Below are 24,679 nucleotides of genomic sequence, written 5' to 3' on the forward strand. Positions count from 1 at the left end.
TTGGTTAAATTTATTCCTAGGTATCTTATGGTTTTGGGTGCAATTGTGAATGGGATCGACTCCTTGATTTGTCTTTCTTCTGTCTTGTTGTTGGTGTATAGGAATGCCACTGATTTCTGTGCATTGATTTTATAGCCTGCTACTTGACTGAATTCCTGTATGAGTTCTAGCAGTTTTGGGGTGGAGTCTTTTGGCTTTTCCACATAAAGTATCATATCATCTGCAAAGAGTGAGAATTTGACTTCCTCTTTGCCGATTTAGATGCCTTTGATTTCTTTTTGTTGTCTGATTGCTGTGGCTAGGACTTCTAATACTATGTTGAATAGCAGTGGTGAGAGTGGACATCCCTGCCGCGTTCCTGACCTTAGGGGAAAAGCTCTCAGCTTTTCCCCATTGAGAATGATATTCGCTGTAGGTTTTTCGTAGATGGCTTTTATGATATTGAGGTATGTACCCTCTATCCCTATACTCTGAAGAGTTTTGATCAAGAAAGGATGCTGTACTTTGTCAAATGCTTTTTCTGCATCTATTGAGAGGATCATATGATTCTTGTTCTTTCTTTTGTTAATGTATTGTATCACGTTGATTGATTTGTGGATGTTGAACCAGCCTTGCAGCTCAGGGATAAATCCCACTTGGTCGTGGTGAATAATCCTTTTAATGTACTGTTGAATCCTATTGGCTAGTATTTTGGTGAGAATTTTTGCATCCATCAAGGATATTGGTCTGTAATTCTCCTTTTTGATGGGGTCTTTGTCTGGTTTTGGGATCAAGGTAATGGTGGCCTCATAAAATGAATTTGGAAATTTTCCTTCCATTTCTATTTTTTGGAACAGTTTCAGGAGAATAGGTATTAATTCTTCTTTAAATGTCTGATAGAATTCCCCTGGGAAGCCATCTGGCCCTGGGCTTTTGTTTCTTGGGAGATTTTTGATGACTGCTTCAATTTCCTTAGTGGTTATAGGTGGGAAAATTTGACATTCTAACAATATTGAATATATCCATCCGCAAGTACAATATATTTCTCCATTTATTTAGGTTTTATTTGGTGTCTCTCATCAGTACTTTGTAGTTTTCTTCCTATAAGTCCTGTACATATTTTCTTAGATTTATATCTAAGTATTTCATAACTTTCAGTGATATGATGTATGATACTGTTATTTAAGTTTCATTCTCCAATGGTTCATTGCTAGTGTATAGAAATACAATGATTTGGATACTGAATGTTTATTCCTTGATGCTGCTGGACCAAGTTAGTGACTTTTTCTCTAGTGTTTTTTGTTGTTTTTTTTTTTTTTGGCAGGGGGGAGGACTTCTCTGCATAGATAATCATGTCTGAAAATAGAATTTTATTTCTTCCTTTCCTATCTATATGCCCCTTTCTTTTCTTTTTTTTTTTAAGATTTTATTTATTTATTTGAGAAAGAGCAAGCACAAGCAGTGGGGAGGAGCAGAGGGAGTGGGAGAAGCAGACTCCCTGCTGAGCAGGGAGCCAGACATAGGACTCAATCCCAGAGCCCTGAGATCATGACCTGAGCTGAAGGCAGACGCCCAATCGACTGAGCCACCCAGGCGCCCCTATATGCCCCTTTTCTTATTTCTTTTTCTTGTCTTCTTTCAGTCTTTAGGAATGCCAGTATAATGTTTAATAGGAGTAGCGATGTAAATATCACTGCTTTGATTTCAATCTTAGTATGAGACCATTAAGTATAATGTTTATTGTAGGTTTTTGTATATTCTCTTTATAAGGTTGAGTTCCCTCTAATTCCTAGTTTTCAGAATTTTATTTATCATGAATGAATGTTAAGCTTTGTCACATGTTTTTTCTATGTCTATTGAGATGATAAGTTTTTCTATATACTCTGTTAATACAGTAAATTACATTGATTCGTTTTTGAATGTTAAACCAACATTGCATTTTTAGGATAAACCTTTCTTGATCATGATGTATTATCTTTTTTATATTGCAGGATCACATTTGCCATTTTCTACCAAGGAGTTTTGCAACTATTCTTATGAGGGATATTGTTCCTTAGTTTTCTTTTTGTATAATGTGCTTTTTTTTAATATCAGAGAATTATAAAGTGAATTAATATGTTCTTCATTCTTGATTCAAAAAATTAAAATAATCAGTTTCTTTCTTTTATGAGCTTAAAGCACTCTCATTATGTTCTATCACTTACACTTTTGGTGCTACATAATTATTACATAAAAAATAATATGCTACAAATTGTGTGATGTTAGTGGCTATCCATAAATGAAAACTTTTGAAATAAATTACTTGCCTATGCTTATTTTTATATCCATAGAATAAAATTTAATGTTGAAAACTAAATCGCGTATATTCAGGTTATATTAATTTTTTCGATCAGAGAAAGTGTTCTGAGTTTAAATACTTGATAAATGTACAGATTCTACATGTAAGTTTTAAAATATCAATTAACATTATTAGACAAATTGATGGCAGGTGGTAAGGGATATCTGATGAAACACACCTGCTTTTGGTGGAAAGTTGGGCTAGAATAGTTTTACGTAGTGTCAGTGTTTTGTTTTTCTTATTTGTGGTCATATTGAGGTCATATTAACTTAGGTAACCCTTTCTATCCCATTCAGGACTGGTATTACTCTTTTTTTATTTAAACTCAAAAATATAAATGAATGTGAGTGCTGTTTTTATTCCTTAACATATTTTTTTTGTTTCTTAGTATATATTATTTTTTTGTAAGTATGTATAAAATATTTGTTAGAACAGAAAATACTTTCAGTCTTAACATATTGGCGTGTGGTGTTTTCAATATAATGAAAAGACTTAGTCATTGTATTCATTGGGCTTATATTACTAGGAGCCTTATCATAAGATTGAAAACACATACAAGTAGAATGTGGCAATAGGAATCTTAATACTAAAGTTTATTTGATCTAAAACACAGACATGCTTGGGAATTCTGAAGCCTTGATGAATGGGTCACCAGTGGGCCATTTTACCAGAGAAGTGAGGAGTCTTTCTGAAATAATTTATTTTAAGCAAATAAAGAATGGAAGCACTCAAGCATGCTTTAAGGAAAATGGCTAACAGATGAATGTAAGGTGTTGTTTTGGGTGTTACGTGGTGTCTGGTACTCAGAGTCATATGCCCTATCTTCAAAATTGAGCTATATGAAAACAGAGTGATAAAACTAAAAGGGCTCTTTAGAACAAACAAACACATAGCATGAGACATCCATCAGGAACTCGAGGCACCGCTACTTTGTACTAATGTTACGGAGTCTCTTTTCCCAGCACCCAATAATTGTGTTTATTTCCACACTCTGGTATGTAGCTTTGTCCCTACCTGTGAAAGCTTATAAAGGAAAATCTCGTAAATAAAAGTATTAAAAGCTATATAACAATTACTGTGGCATATATGTCAAATGTGGTATTTCATTTTTTAGACAGATTTCTCTTTTTGATGTACTCATATATGTGTTTGGTTTTAGGTTTCCTCAAGAAATGAACATGGGAAAAATAAGTGCTGAAATTATGTGGACCCTTTTTGCTCAAGATATGAAATATGCACTAGAAGGTAATTACAAATATTTATACTTCTTAGAACACATGTTTTAGGCAAATTGTGATTTTGTGTTCTTGACTTTAAATGTAAAAATTGATGCATTAAAATGTTGTGATTAGTTCTAAAACTTATTTCCACACTGTAGGAAAATAAAGGTCTCCAAGTCTTTTAAAAGCCCTCAAAAACATACATTTTTAATCAAGTCATCTAAGCTGCAGGATCATAATAAGTATTTCACTCATAGGCTAATGCTCAGATGCAGGGATACCTTATGGCAGTTCACTTACCAAAGCAGACCATATTGAAGGCATGAGTAGGTAGAATTTGTCTAGACAGACTTGAAAATTGTATCCATGGCTATGAAAGTTAAAATCTGACCAGAGTTTTCAAAAAGACAATGGCAGGGCTCTTTGCCAGAAACACCATTCTCAATAAGTCCAAATCTTACAAGGGAAATAGAGCTCTTTAAAATAGAACTCTAGGGGCACCTGGGTGGCTCAGTACGTTAACCTTCTGACTCTTGGTTTTGGCTGGGGTCATGATCTCAGGGCCATAAGATCCAGCCCCTGATCTAGTGAGGTAAACTGCACTCAGCATGGGTCTGCTTGGGAGTCTTTTCCCCTCCCTCTCCCTGCCTCTCGGTTCTTCTCCCTAGCTCGCTCTCTCTCTCTCTCTCTCTCTCTCTCTCTCTATATATATATATATATATCATAATAAACAAACAAACAAACAAACAAACTTAAAAACCAAACCAGACCTCTAAGTTAAAAATTCTATCAATATTCTTTGAGCCATCACACAATGCTTAGAGTTAAAAAACCAGAAACCAGTGTAGGTTTCCTGTCCTCTAGTAACTTATAGTCTAGAAGAAAATTTTCTTTGCATTTGTTCAACAATATATTTTGAACCCGTAGATGCTAAATGTCCATCACTATACTCAGTGTGGGGGATAGAGCAGTGAACATGACAGCCATGGTCCCTGTCCTCAACAAAATTATGGAGGGTAGCCACAAGTAATATGAGGTGATTAAGGTTAATGATGATAGACTGGAGGAAAAGCATCTAAATCAGATTTGGGAAAGGGAATAAGGCAGACTTTCTAGAGGAACTTCTCTGAGGAAGTGTTACCTGACAAAGACCTGAGGGATAAGTAGGAGTTAGTTCTGGGGAGAGATGAGCAAGAAGCATATCTGTCTTGTCCTGGCAGAGGACAGAACATTGGCAATGAGAGTGAGCACAAGGTACATTGGAGAAAAGCACACTCAACAGGTCCTATGAGCAAGAGGTAGCAAGAAGAGAGGCTGGAGACACTGGCAGGGACCAGCATGCAGGAGCTGGTGGGCCATGGTGAGGAGTTTGACAGGAGACAGTGTAGGGATCTCAGAGGTACATGTCTTGTTCAGATTTGCAACTTAGAAAAGGCATTTTGACTGTAACATGAAAATTAGATTAATAGGGTAAGACTGGTTCAGAGTTCATGATACTCTGTATCAGAGGTAAGACTGATACAGAGTTCACTGTATCACTGGGTTTTGTTTGTTTGTTTGTTTTGTTTTCTGGCATGGCTAAAATGTAAACATGATGCTGGGGGACATGGAGGGAACATACAGACATTTTCATTATTTGAAAGAGGCACACAGTAGATTTTAATATCTGGTTTTCTGGTAAAGTCTGGGTCTCCCACCCACAAATACAGAGGTTTTCTCTCTTTAAACATTAAACCATACTGTTGGGAGGTGCAAATTCCTCATTTTGCAATGAGATATTTGTTCTCCATTGTATCAGCCCACCCTGTTCTCTCTACCTCTACCTCGGCCTCCCACCAACCACATCCGTTCATACCACTCTGCTACAATTGTCTCTCTGAAATATAGGAGTCTCCTTAAGTCAAATGGGAGGCACCAATACATTAGGCCAATAATTTTCAACTAGCATGTGCCCCCTTAGTCCTACCCTTTATCTTCCCCCACCCACCTCAAATGTCTCTCAGGCATCTGGAACTTTATAAGATCAACAAAGAATTCCTGATCTCCCCTGTCAAAACCTCCTTCTTCCTCCTGCACATATTGCAATACTGGCATGAGCACTCATCCAGTTACTCACGTCAGACACGTAGGGTTTTTGTGGATTCATTTCTTTTCCTCAGCACATTCTAAGTTCTTTGAGTTATTCCAATGCTGCTCTATTTCCTTGGCTTCTCTTCCCACCAGTCTTCATAAGCAGCCACATGGGGCTCAGTTTAATGTCATCCTCTCAGGATCCAAAGTCACTGCCAGGAATAACCTTATTTTAATTGGCTGTGTAGCACCAAATTGCTATCTTTTATTTGTGTGTTTATGCATGTGCATTTGATTGCTTCTTAACAGTCTGTCTTCCTCACCACAATGTAAGGTTTTTGCCTAGAATGATGCCTACAAAATAGAAGCTACTTAGTAACTACTTGTTGAATAAATGAAGACTTTCCTGGGTAATCCCAACTCAGTGGAGTGGTGAGCAGAGGAGGAGACTTCTGCTTGTGATCATCTTGGAACATTCCAAGAGGTCAGCACCTTTGTGCATCATCATTGTCACCTGTAACGTGAAAGGTTCACATTAGATCAGAGGGTTGGGCCACGGGCAGGGAGGCTCCTGCCCATGTTTTGGAAGAATCTGATTATTTAGAACCATCCCAAGGCAGCACTGTCTGCCGGTACACATTTTGTTTAGGTCAGTCCTCTCTTTGCTTCTTATGTAGTAACATTTGTGTAACTATTGGATGTTTTATGTTACATTTACTTTTAAAAATAAGTAGTTATTTTAGAGAACTAAGCACACTATTTCTGTTAAGGAATTTAATCTCAAAAATTTAATATTTGTTGGAAACAGCAATGAGGATAGGAATGCTACGGTGTCTGTACTTTGCTTAGATGTTTACTGATTATAGAGTAATAATTTTGTATAAGAAGAGTATCCCAAAATGCTGAGATTGTATCATCAAAAATCAGATCTAAGATCAAGAGTAAATAATTTTGCAATTATCTGAGCTTTTTTTGAGATAAGACTCTCCTTTTTCAAAAGAACTTTTTATTTGACTTTTTAAAATAGTTTTAGTGAGAGGTATTTCACATACCATACAATTCAACCAACTTAAAGTGTACAATTCAGTAGTTATTACATTTGCACATTCACACACATTTTCAAGAAGCCATGAGAAATATATTGAGGGAGTAACTTGGATTGCAGTTTACGATTCATGCATCTTCCACCAGAAGAGAAGACTTTTGAGTGCAAAGATTGTTTTTTCCATCTTTGTATTTACTGAACCATAATAGAAACTCACCATGTGTTTGTTTACTTGAAGTGAATTGCAAATGGGACAATCCTATGCAAAGCATCTTGGAGACAAGGTAGAATACCTACCATGTTCAAACTAAACATTCGTGGTTATTGCAAGTCAGGAGGCAGCAAGAGATCTGAGTCTGGGAAACCCAACTTCGAAAGCTTTATCACACATGGGCTGTGCAACCTTGGGCAATTAATGCTTCTTCAAACCTTGATTTTCTTTTCTATAAAAAAGAAGGGCATACCTGAACTGATGAATCATTGAACATTATATTAAAAACCATACTATACCTTGGCTAATTGAATTTAAATAAAAAAAAAAGAAGGCCATAGAGAGTCCCCAGCTTTGTGTGAGGATCGCATGACATGTTAAATGCGCTTTGCAAACTGGAAAGCACTATGCTAATGGGACGGGACTATGATTATTTTTATATAAGCGGGGAAAGATCTGTCAAAGTCTCAAAGCAGTTTTCTTCCGGGGTCATTCAAGGTTTAAACCCTTAGGAAAGTGTTCACAAATGCATGTGAATCTGTTCACTTTCTCTCCCTTCTTCCTTTTCACTATTTCAATCTAATATGTGGTTTCAAGAAATGTACCGCCCCCTTTTTTAAAATGTGGCATGAATAATTACTAGAGAAAATGAGGACTCACAGAGCAGAGGGCATATACTTAAAAACACTCATCTGGCAGGCTCTTGTTCACATTGATAGTAATGTTCTGACTCTCCCTCTTTGCCTTCTAGACTGTTGTTAAAATTGATTGACTATGGAGTAGTGCTTTGAACCGTTGACCTAGAAAGACTCTGTGTTGTTACATAATTTGGGCTCCATAGTTCATCTTGTGACTAAAGCAGCTGAGTCCAACTTGTGAGCAACCTGTGATAAAGTCAGGTCGACAGAGAGGAGCCAGCTAGAACTTCCAGACTTGTAGCTGTTGGCAGATTTTTGCTTTACTTCATGAACTCATCAGCTCTGTAAAAGAAATAATCTAATTTAAAATGAAACAACTTTCCCCCAGTTTTACTCAATCTGTATGAGCCAACTTGTTTTTTTAATATTTGACATTGACCACCTTGCAAGTCTGATAGACAGTAATTCATTTGATTACTGTGGTGATAACTTATTGAATAAAACCAGGACAAATTATTTTACCAATTAAAAAAAAGATGTACTTTCTGTGCAAAAGGAAGCACAGGAAGGGGGGGAGAAATTGTGAAACAAAATTGGTTTTATGGAATTTTTTCTAAATAATTTATTTAAAAAACTGTTGTAGTCTTTACCCTGGCAGGTGCAAATGTAGGTTTTGCAATAATTTAGACCTAGGTCTGAGGTCAGGCTCTGCTACTTTCCATTAACTTCTTAGCTCTGATTTTGTATAATTTATTAAACTCAGCAAGCCTTACTTTCCACATGTGTAAACAATGGTTTCCTAGCACATAATAAATACTCCACAAATACTAGCCATTATGACAACCTTGAGGATTACAATTTAGTAAACAAGAAGTTGGAAATGATTTATAATACCACTAAAATATCTAGATGCCTATAAGTGACTGAAATGTTTAATTGGTAATTCCAGTTGACTACAGACATTGTGTTTGTCATCTTGATATCCACAGAATTTGGTTGCCTGCCAATTATTAAATCAGGACAGTCCTCTTCAGGGCACTGATTGTGTAACATATGTCTTTGTCTTCAAAGTCTTCGTTAAGAACAAACCCTGCTAGGCCCCAAGATAGCAGCCAGATGGTAGATGGGGTCCACAAGGATTCAGGTGGTTTCTAATTAATAGTTCTGTAAAAAGTGTTCGGGATTCTTTTAAACACTGATTCTTAAATTGGGATTTGTGACTGGTTTTCAAGTCATATCCTGAAATTGCATCCACATTTAGGAAGGGGTGGTATGGAAGAGAGGTGTCTAAGGCATTTGTCACATTCTCAGATGAATCTTTGAATAGAAAAACAGAGTCACTGAAAATAAATTGGTTAAAAATTACTGTTTTACTTTAATAACTTAGGCCAAGATAAAATTATTTATAATATGGAACACCCAATTGTCTTTCACCTGGCATTAGTAAAGTCTCCCATATCAGTGCTCCTCAAACTTTTAGTTTCCCAGTGGTCTCTTAGGAATCTTGTTAAAGCACAGATTTTGATTGAGTTGATCTTTGGGGGAGGTGGGATTCTCTTAATTTCTAGCAAAATCTGAGATGATGCCAGCCAACTGGTGGGTGTACCACACACTGAAGATAGCAAGGCTTCAGTGCTGTTAACATAACGTGATAGTTCTGGATGTTCTGCCTTTTTATTACTGATCTTTGTTGTCTGCTACTTAGTTACCATGTTGGACCTCATCAATAGTGGAAGATTCTCAGATTGCTTTTGTAGTTTTTCAGCATATCATCATCCTAGTAAGCACAACTAGTACCATTAATTTTTCTTCACACTTTCCCTGCACTATCTTCTTTTATCTTATAAATTCAAATATTTTCATATTGAACACATTCTGAGAGTTTTTTACTCTCTTTATATTTATTGTGAAGGCCTTCTCTCAAAGAAGTACGATCTCTTTCTATTGCCCTTTGCCCAAATATGGGTGTCAGGCCACCCTGACATTTAAGAACATTGTCCTTGACATTGTAGCCACAAAGATAATGAGAACACAAAGGCATGGTTACATCTTTAATGGTCTTGTTGACTACCTTGACTATACCAGAACTGACTTGTTGCCCCATGAATTTCTTTAGCCTCATTTAAAGTATTCTCCTATATAACATCTTTCTGGTCTACTTCCTACTTGGTCTACCTCAAACTATTATTTCATACTTGTCATCTTTCTGGTCTATTTGTCAGCAATTTTATGCTGATTTTCAAATCTACCCTCACAAATCACTGGTTGTCAATTTATGTCAGTCCTCATTTTTTAGTAGATAAGAATGGTTTCTTACTAATTTCTACAGTGAATAAAATCTCCCTAGAAACAACGTATTTATTTTTTCTCCTATTTCCTACTTTCAATCTTCCTTCACGTTATTTGAATGACAAGAGATTAAAGCTATACCTATGTACACTTCAAAGACTCTGGATGGAGGAGCAGAGATTGAAAGCACTTTGTAAAGGATCTCTCTGGCCTCCCTTTCTTACAGCAATAATAGTCAACCTATTTGGTGTCTTTTTTTTTTTTTTCTCCATTTTTCAACATTCCTCAGAGGTACAGAAACTCCCATGAGTAACAGGAATCTTGGTGTCTCTTAACAAGGAGAGATGGCAGGTGGCTTTCCTTCATCCTCTTGAGAATTATCAATATTACTCCTGTCCAGAAACAGTTTTTCAGTTATTCAAAGAAATAGCATAGTATTTTTTGTGAAAATATTAGCTTTTAATGGATAATATCTTGTATCTGAAAATAAAATTTCTATCCTGTATTTCATATGACTTATAAGTCATTTTCCTATTCTAAAAGCTATTTGTTAAGATTTAGGCACTTTGGCAATGGCTACCAGAATGCCCCAGAGACAGTTAAACATGACTTGAGGACACTTCCATGTTCCTGATATTATAAAATAGCATAATAATCATTCCAGGCACCTAAGTTAAAAATTAGGAAGTCATGGTTGACTTCTTTCTTTCCTCAGCATCTGATTACCAAATATATAGTATAAGCTCTATATCTAAATTCTCCTCCATAATTTTCTTTTCTGTGCTTCTTGTTTAGACACACATCTTTCCTACTTCCGTTTTCATTGATAGGGTTCTTCCTTTGTAGATGCCTCCCTGGCCTTTGGATAAAGTCCAAATTCTATAGCCTAGCCTGGACTGGTGCCTTCCTGTCTGTACCTGATTTTAGCCCTAGTGTTTAAGGCCTCCCCCATACATAGACTATATGCCCTAGCTGCATCCAAATATTTGACATTTCTCTGAAATCCTCTTATAAGTTTCCACTTCAAGACAGTGTGCATAATGCACATCCCCTCCTGCCCACACTTTTCCCTACTTGCCATCCCTAGCAAAGACTCATGTATTCTTCAAAGTTCAATTCAAAAGTTACTTCTTATATTAAGTCTTCCCTGAGATTCTCAGAGAGAAATAAGTACTTCCTCCCTCTTCTCCTATAATACTTCCTATTATAACATTTGTTCTTGTGTTACACTTCACAAACACATGACTCACTGTACCCTGGGCTCTTATTCTTCTTTGTTCAAATCTCCCTCCTCTCCCCATTCTCTGACATTTAATAGAAATGCTCTGAACTAATGAATGCACAAACGAATATACACCCATGTTTACAAACAGGCAAAAGCAGAGCAATATGTTTCATTCCCAAATGCTCATCTCCAGCCACAATTCCATATAATCACCCAAGCCTGATGCAGTCCACTCATACAAAGGAAAACATTTCCCAACAATTATTTTCACCACACGTTGTGGTTGCAGCAGTTCTAGGAAGTGCTCAATAATCATAGATGTGAAAAAAAAAACCCTAAATCTTTCATTTACCCACAGAAACTCTGTGTGTGTGTGTGTGTGTTGCTCATGTGTGTGTGGTAAGAGAAGATGGTATGTTTACAATGATGTTCAAGCTATACTTCCTTGATAAATTGTAATATATTCCTTCCAGTCATACCCTGTTTACCAGGACCACCTTCATTTTTGTGACGTGTTACTAATTTGTATTAACCTATCTTCACATGGAATTCCAAATCTAGATTAATGGACAACAAATGAAAACAAAACTACAACAAATGATCACTAATTCTTGGTGCTCATTACTGCAAAGAGATAGCTCTATTCATTTAAATTTTCAGTGGCAGTTCACATGAGTCATCCAAAAACTGAGATAGGATTTCTGGATTAATATATCAGTTTAAATGGCACAGTTTATTTGAGAGATCTTGTGTTATATTTGCCCCTCAACCCCCCCCAAATAAAGGCAAGAACAAAATATATTATGTGTTACATTTGCCCCCACACCCCAAAATAAAGGCAAGAGGAAAGTGTATTTATTGGTATTTAAGTTTTCCAGATTCACTGGGCCAGTGGTTCTCAAAATATGGAGCCTAGCAGTCTGTTTTTTAAACAAGACCTCTAGGTGATTCTGGTGCATGCTACAGTTTGAGACTATCATTTTTTTTTTTAATTTATAAGAGAAAGAAGGATAGAAGAAAAATAATAATTAAAAGGAGAAGAGAATTAAAAAATAATTCTCAAGGAAATGAAAGGAGAAAGTCCAAGTCAAGTCCATTAGCCTGAAACTCAATAGGAGAAAAATGACAAGGAAGATATTGATAACTCAGCCAAGAAGGCCTACAACTTTTATGTCAAGAAAAGCCCATGGAGTATTCAGTAATATAAAGGAAAATGAACCTCTGTTATAAATGAATGAAAAACTTGCTTATTTTATCTATTCAAAAGAAAAGTAGAAACATATTGCGTTCATGTCAAGCCATTTTCCATTTTTTTTTTTTTTTGCCTTGGAGTCATATTCCAATGAGAGCAAATAAATTTCCTCTAATATTTACATCTTTAACTATTTATTACTTTGAATAGAACAAAACTCAATGCATTTTGAAACAGTTAATGCTTTTTTGTACCATAATGCTGCAAAGCCAAATGTTAGAGAAGGTGGATGACTAGCTTTACCATTTACTTATGTTTTATTGATCTTACCAGTGTGACTTTAACTGGTGATTTTGGTAAAACTTTGCCTAACAGTATTTTACATATTTAACTGTTCAGTGTGCTTCAGTGTATGTTTAACAGAGTAAACCTTTTCATGGTTTTTAAGTAGAAAGCATGGTCTTACTAATGACATTCTCAATTGTATGACATTATGAGCTCTGGAGCAAAGGACCATATTGACCATGTTCAGTCTTTAACATAAGCCTAGCAGCTATAGTGCTTGATAAATAATCATTAAATGAAAATCTAAGATAGACAAAAACTGTGTATATATATATATATATGCATGTGTGTGTAGGTTAACTACATAATTCAGAATGATTTTCATCTTGATTAGAACCAGGGATTGCACTTTGCTAAAACTTTATGGTTTCAGGAACATTCTATATTAAAGTATATTCCTTATCAGTTTAATTGTTCATATTGGTATTTGGAAAATAGCATAGTAAAGCTTCAGTTCATCAGGATGCCCTTCGTCTGATACGCCTTTGAGATTCAATTGTTAACCAAATAACATAGACAATAATCTAAAATATAATGATCTGTTTTACATTAGCAAGCATAGCACACAAAACACGGTAAAACTCTGAGATAGAGTCAAATTTTAGCCATCAAACAGATTTTCACAGGCTAGTTAATAAAAATCAACTGTCAAGCTATATAATCTAAAGTCTAAAAACATTCCATTAAACCTCCCATGGCATTTAATGGGGAAATAGAGATCAGTGAGAGTAACTGTTGAAAACCAGGGCAAGAGCAAGGTAGACAAATGTATTTCAGCCCCACCTTCCTGTGCTTGTCCTGCTCCCTCTGCTCTTTCCTCCCTAACTCCTACCTGTCCCTCCCCCTTCTTTATCATCTTCTGGAAGATACTGATACAAGATATGTATCAATATCTTGAAGATATTGATACACCCCCTTTCTTTATCATCTTCTGGAAGATACTGATACATCTTCTTGAAGATATTGATACACACTTAGGGCTTTCCAGCAGATTGAATTTACTAAGGTGTTTGGGATATCTTAGATAACCCTTCCAAAAGATCTGAAATCAAAATAAGAAACACATTAAAATTAAAAAGTGGGAGGGGTGGGGATGGTAAATAAATCCTGCTTACAAGGTGAGCTGGGAATGGCCATAAAATGGAAACTGGAAATGAAGCTTATAAACCCTTTGCTTTTCACCTTCTAAATGTAGTATTTCTCAGACATTTAGGGGATTCTCGCCTATCAATGTTAGTTCAAATGACCTAAACTGGGAAGCAAGGAGCCCCTTTCACACTTACAGTAAATGCATTTCACAGTTTCCTCCTCTCTCGTAGTACCTCCCCCCACCCCCCCACCCCCCGCCGCAACGCCACCACCAATTAAGTTGAAACTGCATGTTTTGTATTTCTGGAGAAGACCAAGAGTGTAAAGTGTGTATGTAATTAATCTAGAACATGATGACTAAAATACTTAGCTTCCAAATAACAAGGAAAGAGAAAGAGGCATTTAGGAGTGTTTGTAATGCTATTATTCATCTTAACCTTTAACCGTCTACTAACTCGCCTTATAATCTATTTTGGTAAAAAATAATTAAAATATATTGACCTGAGTAATATACTGTGTTCCTTTGATAGAAATGAGTGTATTAGAGTAAAACCTAATTAAATGGTCCACCACTATCTCTGGGTTCACAAATCTCCAACTCAAAAAGTAATCACATAGCAAAAACAGGTCTACACTAACTTAGACTGTGGATGTGGCCTCACTAGCCACACAAGCAGATCCATTTGTCAGACATACCCCATGTGTGTCCTGAAATTAAGTTCATTAGTTTTTAAGCCTGTCTTTTAGCAAAATCCCAGATAAATGGAAATGAGTCCCCCAGAGCTCACTGACTGGTTTTTAGAATGAAGATATGGAGCATCACCTGTTCGGGTATTTAAATTGTTACATAGCCATATGTAAATAGCAATAAAACCCTTTCTCTCTACCCAGATCCAGGCTCGAACAAGAAAATTCCAGTAGTATTTCACATAATCCTGTTATTTATTTGGTATTGAAATAAAGAACAGTCATGCACATCAACAATCCAAGGGTTCAGATAGGCAACCTCGTCATCTGAGCTCCTAAGAAACTCTGAGCTTTGTCACATTTTTCTTATACCATAGCATTGAATTTAAATTTTTTGTTGATTCAGTTCAGGATCCCTGTTTTCATGAGCATAGCTGGCCTCTAACTGTTGAGATTGATACAGGTCAAGAGTCTTGTGATTTTGCTTTTTTCTGTCTGAATGTAAGTCCTCAGGAAAATATAAGGCAAGAGCCTGGGTTCTCTTTCTCTCCCTCATAGGACATGCTGACTCCACTAGCTAATCATTTCTTTATGTCTTAGGTGGGCATAAAGAATAAAATGATCAGATCACCTGCAGTAGCACCAAAATAACAAAAGGGAAACTCTCAGGCAGTTATCTAAAAAAAATGTAAGTTTAGGATTAGTGCGCGAGTTATCTATTGCTGTGTAACAAATTGTCCACAAACTTTGTGTGTTAAACCAAAAATAAATACAGAGTATCTCTCATGGTTTCTGTGGGAGAGGAGGTTCTAGGTTGGGTTTCCTATGAGGTCATGGTTAGGATGCTGGCTGGGGCTGCAGTTGTTGAAGGCTTGCTAGGCTGAAGAATGTTTCCTCAGGGGCTCACTCACATGGCTACCAAGTCCTTGTAGGCTCTTGGTGGGAGGGCTCAGTTACTCTCAGTGTGGACCTCTTCACAAACTGCTTGACTGACCTCACAGGTGGCAGCCAGCTTCGCCCAGAGTGAGCACTGTAAGAGAAGGGGTAGAACCTGTGGTGTCTTTTCTGATTGAGACATTGAACTTAGGCTCTGTTACTTGCACAACATCTTACTGGTCACATAATTCAACTTATTCAGTGAGGGAGGGAGTAGACAAGGACATAAACTCTAAGAAGCAGGGATTACTGGTATCCTCTTGAAGCCTGGCAAACACAATTAGTGTGTGCTTCTCTGATCACTTCTTTATATTAATATGGTCTTCTCTTAGGACACATTTTTATTTGTTGTGTTTTAAACAAAACTGACAGTCAACATGGATAAAACCCATGTTCTTCCTTCTTCTTTCCCTCAGCCCCTTTCACTACCACAAGAAAGGAGGATAGCATGAACCAACTCTTAAAATTTTATGAAGATAAATTCATTTCCAAGATGCTAGGGTTCTTGTTAGCCCTCTCTAGTTTCCTAGCTAACTCCTTTGGGAAGGGGAGTCGGGTTCACAGAGAGAAAATCAACCCCACACTCTGAAGAAAGACATTTGTTTATCTCCTGCTTTCTCTTCATTGCACAGCAGCGGTTCTCAACTCTAGCTGTACATTAGAACGACTTGTTAGAACCTACTTTTTAAAAATAATTCCAAACTTTTAATCTTATTTAGCAACCACCCATTTAGCACTTATTAGGTACATCTCTAAATCATAGGCAAATATTAATTTACTTGAACTTCAAAAAAAATCCTATGTGGTAGGTACTATTATTGTCCCCATTTTTAAAAAAAAATTATTTTATTATGTTATGTTAGTCACCATACAATACATCATTAGTTTTTGATGTAGTGATCCACAATTCATTGTTTTCATATAACACCCAGTGCACCATGCACCATGCAGTACATACCCTCCTTAATACCCATCACTGGGCTAACCCCCCCCAAAACCCTCAGATTGTTTCTCAGAGTCCATAGTCTCTCATGGTTCATCTCTCCCTCCGATTTCCCCCCTTTCATTTTTCCCTTCCTTCTCCTAATGTCCTCCATGCTCTTCCTTATGTTCCACAAGTAAGTGAAACCATATGATAATTGACTTTCTCTGCTTGACTTATTTCGCTTAGCATAATCTCCTCCAGTCCCATCCAGGTTGATGTAGAAGTTGGGTATTCATCCTTTCTGATGGCCGAGTAATATTCCATTTTATATATATGGACCACATCTTCTTTATCCATTCATCTGTTGAGGGGCATCTTGGCACTTTCCACAGTTTGGCTATTGCAGGCATTGCTGCTATGAATATTGGGGTACATATGCCCCTTCTTTTCACTACATCTGTGTCTCTGGGGTAAATACCCAGGAGTGCAATTGCTGGGTCATAGGGTAGCTCTATTTTTAAATTTTTGAGGAACCTCCACACTGTTTTCCAAAGTGGCTGTACCAACTTGCATTCCCACCAACAGTGTAAGAGGGTTCCCCTTTCTCCACAACCTCTCCAACATTTGTTGTTTCTTACCTTGTCAATTTTTTTGCCATTCTAACTGGTGTAAAGTGGTATCTCAATGTGGTTTTGATTTGAATTTCCCTGATGGCTAATGATGATGAACATTTTTTCATTGGTCTGTTAGCCATTTGTATGTCTTCTTCAGAGAAATGTCTCTTCATATCTTCTGCACATTTTTTGACTTGATTATTTGTTTTCTGGGTGTTGAGTTTGAGAAGTTCTTTATAGATCTTGGATACCAGCCCTTTATCTGTAGTGTCATTTGCAAATATCCTCTCCCATTCTATGGGTTGCCTCTTTGTTTTGTTGACTGTTTCCTTTGCTGTGCAGAAGCTTTTTATCTTGATGAAGTCCCAAAAGTTCATTTTTGCTTTTGTTTCACTAGCTTTTGGAGCTGTATCTTGAAAGAAGTTGCTGTGGACGATGTCAAAGAGGTTATTGCCTATGTTCTCCTCTAGGATTTTGATGGATTCCTGTCTCACATTGAGGTCTTTGATCCTTTTTGAGTTTATCTTTGTGTATGGTGTTAGAGAATGGTTGAGTTTCATTCTTCTGCATGTGGCTGTCCAATTTTCCCAGCACCATTTGTTGAAGAGACTGTCTTTTTTCCATTGGACATTCTTTCCTGCTTTGTCGAAGATTATTTGACCATAGAGTTGAGGGTCCATATCTGGGCTCTCTGTTCTGTTCCATTGGTCTATATGTCTGTTTTTGTGCCAGTACCATGCTGTCTTGGTGATCTGATTGTAATATAGCTTGAAATCGGGCAACGTGATGCTCCCAGCTTTGTTTCTCTTTTTCAACATTTCCTTGGCAATTCAGGGTCTTTTCTGATTCCATATAAATTATAGGATTGCTTGTTCCAGCACTTTGAAAAATGTCATTGGAATTTTGATCAGGATGGCACTGAAGGTATAGATTGCTCTGGGTAACATAGACATTTTAACAATGTTTATTCTTCTGATCCACGAGCATGCAATGTTTTTCCATCTTTTTGTGTCTTCTTCAATTTCTTTCATGAGTGTTCTGTAGTTCCTAGAATATAGATCCTTTACCTCTTCGGTTAGCTTTGTTCCGAGGTATCTTATGGTTTCTGGTGCTATAGTAAATGGAATCGTTTCTCTAATTTCTCTTTCTATAGTTGCATTGTTAGTGTATAAAAAAGCAACTGATTTCTGTGCATTGCTTTTGTATCCCTCCACATTACTGAGTTGCTGTATGAGTTCTAGCAATTTGGGGGTGGAGTCTTTTGGGTTTTCCACATAAAGTATCCTGTCATCTGCAAAGACAGAGAGTTTGACTTCTTCTTTGCCAATTTGGATACCTTTTATTTCTTTTTGTTGTCTGATTGCTGTTGGTAGGACTTCTAGTACTATGTTGAACAATAGTGGCGAGAGTGGGCATCCTTGACGTGTTCCTGATCTTAAGGGAAAGGCTCTCAGCTTTTCCCCATTGAGGATGATATTCGCTGTGGGTTTTTCATAGATGGATTTTATGAACTTGAGGAATGTTCCCTCCATCCCTATACTCTGAAGAGTTTTAATCAGGAAAGGATGTTGTATTTTGTCAAATGCTCTTTCTGCATCAGTTGAGAGGACCGTATGATTCTTCTCCCTCCTCTTATTAATGTGTTCTGTCACATTGGTTGATTTGCAAGTGTTGAACCACCCTTGCATCCCGGGGATAAATCCCAGTTGGTCGTGGTGGATGATCCTTTTAATGGATTGTTGGATCCTATTAGCTAGGATTTTGGAATCCATATTCATCAGGGATATCGGTCTGAAATTCTCCTTTTTGATGGGGTCTTTGCCTGGTTTGGGGATTAAGGTAATGTTGGCCTCATAGAATGAGTCTGGAGGCTTTCCTTCTGTTTCTGTTTTTTGAAACAGCTTCAGGAGAATAGGTATTATTTCTTTGAATGTTTGGTAGAATTCTCCAGGGAATCCATCAGGCCCTGAACTCTTATTTTTTGGGAGTTTTTTTTTTTTTTTTTATCACTGCTTCAATCTCATTACTTGTTATTGGCCTTCAGGTTGTCAATATCTTCCTGTTTCAGTCTTGGCAGCTTATAGGTTTCCAGGAAGGCCTCCATTTCATCCAGATTGCTCAGTTCTTTGGCATATAGTTATTGATAATATTTTCTCATAATTGTTTCTATTTCTTTGGTGTTAGTCCTGATCTCTCCCCTTTCATTCATAATTTTATTAATTTGAGTCCTTCTCTTTTCTTTTGGATAAGTCTGGCCAGTGGTTTTTTGATCTTATTAATTCTTTCAAAGAACCAGCTTCTAGTTTCATTGATCTGATCTGCTGTGTTTCTGGTTTCTAATTCATTGATCTCTGCTCTAATCTTAATTATTTCTCTTCTAATGCATTTCTTAGGAATCGTTTGTTGCTTTTTTTCTAGTTCTTTAAGGTGTAGAGTTAGTTGGTGAATTCGGGATTTTTCTATTTTTTTGAGTGAGGCTTGGATGGCTATGTATTTCCCCCTTAGGACTGCCTTTGCAGTATCCCATAGGTTTTGGACCGATGTGTTTTTGTTCTCATTGGTGTCCATGAATTGTTTAAGTTCTTCTTTGATTTCCTGGTTGACCCAAACATTCTTGAGCAGAGTAGTCTTTAGCTTCCAAGTGTTTGAATTTCTACCAAATTTTTTCATGTGATTGAGTTCCAGTTTTAAAGCCTTGTGGTCTGAGAATATGCAGGGAATAATCTCAGTCTTTTGGTATCGGTTGAGACCTGATTTGTGACCCAGTATGTGGTCTATTCTGGAGAGAGTTCCATGTGCACTTAAGAAGAAGGAGAATTCTGTTGTTTTAGGGTGGAATGTTCTGTAAATATCTATGAGGTCCATCTGGTCCAGTGTGTCATTCAAAGCTCTTGTTTCTTTGTTGATTTTCTGCTTAGATGATCTGTCTATGGCTGATAGTGGAGTATTGAGGTCTCCTACAATTAACGTATTGTTATCAATCTGACTCTTTATTTTGGTTAAGAGTTGGCTCATGTGGATGGCTGCTCCCATGTTGGGGGCATAGATATTTACAATTGTTAGATTTTCTTGTTGGATAGACCTTTTAAGAATGATGTAGTGTCCTTCTCTGTCTCTACCTATAGTCTTTAGTTTAAAATCTAATTTGTCTGATATAAGAATTGCTACCCTGGCTTTCTTTTGAGGCCCGTTGGCATGGAAGATGGATCTCCATCCCCTCACTTTCAGTCTGGATGTATCTTTAGATTTAAAATGAGTCTCTTGTAGACAGAATATGGATGGGTCATGTCTTTTTGTCTAATCTTCAACCCTGCGCCATTTTATGGGAGCATTTAGGCCATTCACGTTGAGAGTGATTGTTGAAAGATATGAATTTATTGTCATCATGTTGCCTGTGAAGACCTTGTTTTTATAGATTGTCCCTGTAAATTTCTTTATCACTCTTGGGGTCTTTCTCCTTTTATAGAACCCCCCTCAATATTTCTTGCTGGGTCAGCTTAGTGGTCACATATTCTTTCAATTTCTGCCAGTCTTGGAAGCTCTGCATCTTTCCATCTGTTCTAAATGGCTGCCTTGCCAGATAAAGTATTCTTGGCTGCATGTTCTTCTCATTTAGTACGCTGAATATGTCTTGCCAGGCCTTTCTGGCTTGCCACGTCTCTGTGGATAGGTCTGACGTTATTCTGATGTTCCTCCCTCTGTACATAAGGGATCTCTTCCCCCTAACTGCCCTTAAGATGCTTTCCTTGGTTCTAAGATTTGCGAGTTTTACTCTTACATGCCGGGGTGTTGGCCTGTTTTCCTTGATCTTGGGAAGGGTCCTCTCTGCCTCTAGGACACGAATGTTTCATTCTCCAGATTAGGGAAGTTCTCAGCTATGATTTGCTCAGATATACCTTCTAGTCCTCTCTCTCTCTCCAACCCCTCAGGGATTCCAATAATTCTGACATTGGAACGTTTCACAGTGTCACTTATTTCTCTGATTCTATTTTCATGGATTCTGAGTTATTTTTCCTGGCCTCTTTTCCCTTTATATTTATTAAATGGTCTTTCAGGTCACTAATTCCTTTTTCTGCCTCATTTACCCTAGCTGTTAGATTATCTAGATTAGATTGGATCTTACTGATAGCATTTTTAACTTCTGCCAATTCAGCTTTCATTTCTGCCCTTAGAGACTCTATGTTTCCATTAATTGATTTCTCCATTCTAGCTATTGTCTTCATAATTTTCTACGTCTGAATTCCATCCCCGACATCTTGGTTATATCCGAATCCATTTGTAAATCTGTGGCATAAATCATAATCTCTGAGTCTTTCCCATTTTGGGGGCTCCTCCTCCTAGTCATTCTGTTGATGGGTGGTTGAAGAAATGTATAGAGTCCAAATTATTGACCACAACCCAGGTAAGATGCACCTGTTTTCTAGGGACCTTAGGGTTGCTGGCCTCTTGTTCGCCCAGCCTGTCTTCTGGGGAAGGGGCCAGCCATGCTGTTACTTAGGCAACCCTGTTTGGGCAGAGTTGCCCTGCCCCTTGTGACAGGGGATGAGCTTAGTGAAAACCAGTTTTTTGGGGGCTTTTGTTCTCTCGTGGCTTTCCCTGGTGGCTTTCTGCATCTCTTCCACAAGTCAGAGCAGAAGAGACCATTTGGAGAGCAGAGAAATTGCTGTCTATTCTTCAGTGAGCTCTCCAGGCCACACTATCTCCGTTTCTGTCTGTGCTGCTATAAACTGCAGCGTTCTGGGTTGTGCGCCCCTCAGCAGTGCTCCCAGTCCTCGCCTCCAGGTCAGGGCACATCTCTGCCCTTTGTGCTTCTAAAACCGCCAGCTGCCCCCAGTTCGGACATGTGGCCCCACCACTCTGGGTTTCTGTCTGGAGGGCTGTCCTAAAGTCCTTTCCCCGCCGCTACCGGTCTGCGAGTCTCTGCCCTGTCCCCAGCGCAGGAGTCTATCAGTCACCAGTGGTATAGGATCCCCACAGCCAGGCTCCCTCCCACTGCTGTTTATCCTCTGATATCTGCCTGCGGAATCACGACTCCCTCCTTTAGACCTCAAAACCAACTGCCTGTGATATTCTGTTTGTAGAGATCCAGATCTATCTTCTTACATCTCAGGCTGATTTTGTGGGTGTTCAGAGTGGCCTTGTAGATATCCAGCTCAATTCTGGGACCAGTTGGAATAGGGCCCCCTACTCCTCTGCCATCTTTTCCCATACTCTATTGTCCCCATTTTATAGATGAAAAAATTGAGGCACAGAGAGGTTAAGTATTTTTCCCAAAGTCACACCTCAATTGAATGGAAGAGCCAAGACTTCAGGAAGTTTTAATATATATCCATGATTGAATTTCACTACTCTTTTTTTTTTCTTAAGATTTTTATTTATTTGTCAGAGAGATAGAGCACAAGCAGGGGGTGCAGCAGGCAGAGCAGGCAGAGGAAGAAGCAGGCTCCTCTCTGAGCAAGGAGCCTGATGCGGGACTCGATCCCAGAACTCTGGGATCATGACCTGAGCTGAAAGCAGATGCTTAACCGACTGAGTCACCCAGGTGTCTCTGAATACCACTACTTTTAATGTTAATTAAATTTTGAAGGCCTTTGAGAATCTCATGAAATAGGCAGGCTCTATTACCAAAAAATGCACGTAGCATATACTGCAAAAATATGCATACTTCCTTCCAGGAAAATGTAGATGAGTACCTCACAGCCCATTTGTAGACTTCTTCCAGCAACCTATGAATCTTTGCTTTGCTAGAACAAAGCTCTAGCAAAAAAGCTGATCCTTGGATCAGCATCACTGCCATCACCAGGAAGTTGTTAAAAATGCAAACTCTCAGGCCCCACCCTAGACCTACTAAATCAGAAACTCTTCAGAATAGGGTTCAGCAATCCCAGCTTTAACAAGACTTCAAAATGAAACCAATATGTGCTAAAGTTTGAGAACCACTACTCTAGAAGGCTGTAGAAGCATGTGATCAACTAATGAGTGACCCTGGCGTCATGGTTCTGGATAGATATCTCATTGTTCTTGTTTCACCATTATGTGAGTAGAAATTCTCTTCTGTTAAAACTTAATTTCTTTGGGGAAAAAAATGATCACCAAAAGAAACTCGATCACTGGTATTCATTCAGGGATTCATTAATAATAAAACATATATCATTTATGCAATAGATATACCCTGAATGCCTGCTCTGTGCCAGGCATGTAAGGCTTGATACAATACACAAGATAAGCAAGAGTCCTGACCACTGCCTCAAGGAACTTCTTACAGTAAGCAAATTATTACCCAAATAAACATATAATTAGAAAATACAACCAATGCTATGAATAAGAAGTGTGTCTATGAGACATCTTGAACATACATGTTAAAAATAAATGTCTAGAACTAAAACCTTCTTACCCAAATCCTTTTCCTATCCTGGCCTTTCCCATTTCAGCAGAAGGTACCACCACTGGGTAGTATTTGGACATTATCTTGCATTCCTTTATTTCTCTTAGTCTCCCACCATCTCCAGACACACAATGCACACAAATCCATTAATAAATGGTAGCTGTTCTACCTCCAAAACCTATCTACCTCTGTACCCTTTTCTCCATCTCTACCACCTCCAACTAGCTGTAGCCACACAGATCTGTTTCGCTTTGATAGCCATAATAGCCCCCTAAATGATTTGTATTCTTTCATTACGCTCATAGCTTCCAGACTGACCTGCACAAGCTTAAATTAGATCAAGGCTTCCAAAATCTGCCCCTTTCAATAGACCAAAATCCATTTTTTTTTTTTTTACCATGGCTTCTAATGCACTATGTAGTCTACCCACCCCTTCAACTTCATTTATTCACATTCCTCTCACTTATATCTATCCACACTGTTCTTATGCTTGTATTTCAACTGGGCCAAATTTCTTCCCACATTGGGACATTCATCTTGTTCCTCCACCTATAAAGCTCTTCTCTACTCTCTATATGGCAGGCTCGTTCCCATCCTGCAGATCTCATTTCCCATATAATCTCTTCTCATTACCTGTCCTGACCATCCCATCTCTCACTACGTTCTACAAACCACCCGCATTTTCCCCTCCAACACTTACTGTATCTGAATCATTTAGCCTGTTATTTATTCACATGTTTACTAATTTTCTTCTGTTTTATAGCACTGTTTGTAAGTGTTATAGCACTGTTTGTAAGTGTTTGGGTCACAATCCAAAGTAAAAACTACATTTTTGCAATGACACAGCACACACACACAGTACACACAGATACACACAAAACCAAAAGTTTCATGAAACATGGATTCTTGACAAGAATAGAGGTGATAAACTCTGAAAATTTCTTATTCTATTTTTTCAATTCCATATATATATTTCATATATATTTTTATATATTTCATTCATATATATTTTATATATGTAATTCATATATATATTATATAAGTATATATGTATATATAAGTATATATATTATATATATATTATATAAGTATATATGTATATAAGTATATATTATATATATATAATATATATAATATATATATATATTTGAATTCTAGTTCTAATTCTCTAAACTGATTTCATGACCCACTGAGGAGTTGGGGCCAACAGTTTAAAAACACTGCTCTTAGACTTAAAAATAAACTTCAAGGAATCCAACTTTTTAATCCCATTTACAAGTGAACCCTCATTCTTAGGCCATGGTGGATAGTCAAATAATAATAATCTTTCAGTCATTTAATAATCCCCTGTGCAGTCAGCCTTAAGTCCCACAAAAGAACATCAGGTATATTTCCTAATTCATGAATTTTCAATTACCAATAAAGCATACATGTATTTTCCCCCTATTTGGGACCTTGATACAACTTAGGGCTGACTTTTGTGTACTGAGT

At 37.5% G+C, this 24,679-nt stretch overlaps 1 protein-coding gene across 3 annotated transcripts in view; it reads left to right on the top strand.

The window, feature by feature from the left end:
• UNC13C (unc-13 homolog C) overlaps positions 1-24,679 on the top strand; it is a 651,156-nt gene that overhangs the window by 422,714 nt on the left and 203,763 nt on the right. For all 3 annotated transcript variants that reach the window (XM_073877030.1, XM_073877032.1, XM_073877031.1), the window contains one exon: positions 3,477-3,562. In XM_073877030.1, the coding sequence (XP_073733131.1) occupies positions 3,477-3,562 (86 nt within the window). The remainder of the gene's footprint in view (positions 1-3,476; positions 3,563-24,679) is intronic.

This window comes from Callorhinus ursinus, unplaced genomic scaffold (assembly GCF_003265705.2).
Source record: "Callorhinus ursinus isolate GAN/ISIS: 27379988/994484 unplaced genomic scaffold, GSC_fseal_2.0 scaffold25, whole genome shotgun sequence".
In the NCBI taxonomy this organism is placed as follows: Eukaryota; Metazoa; Chordata; class Mammalia; order Carnivora; family Otariidae; genus Callorhinus; species Callorhinus ursinus.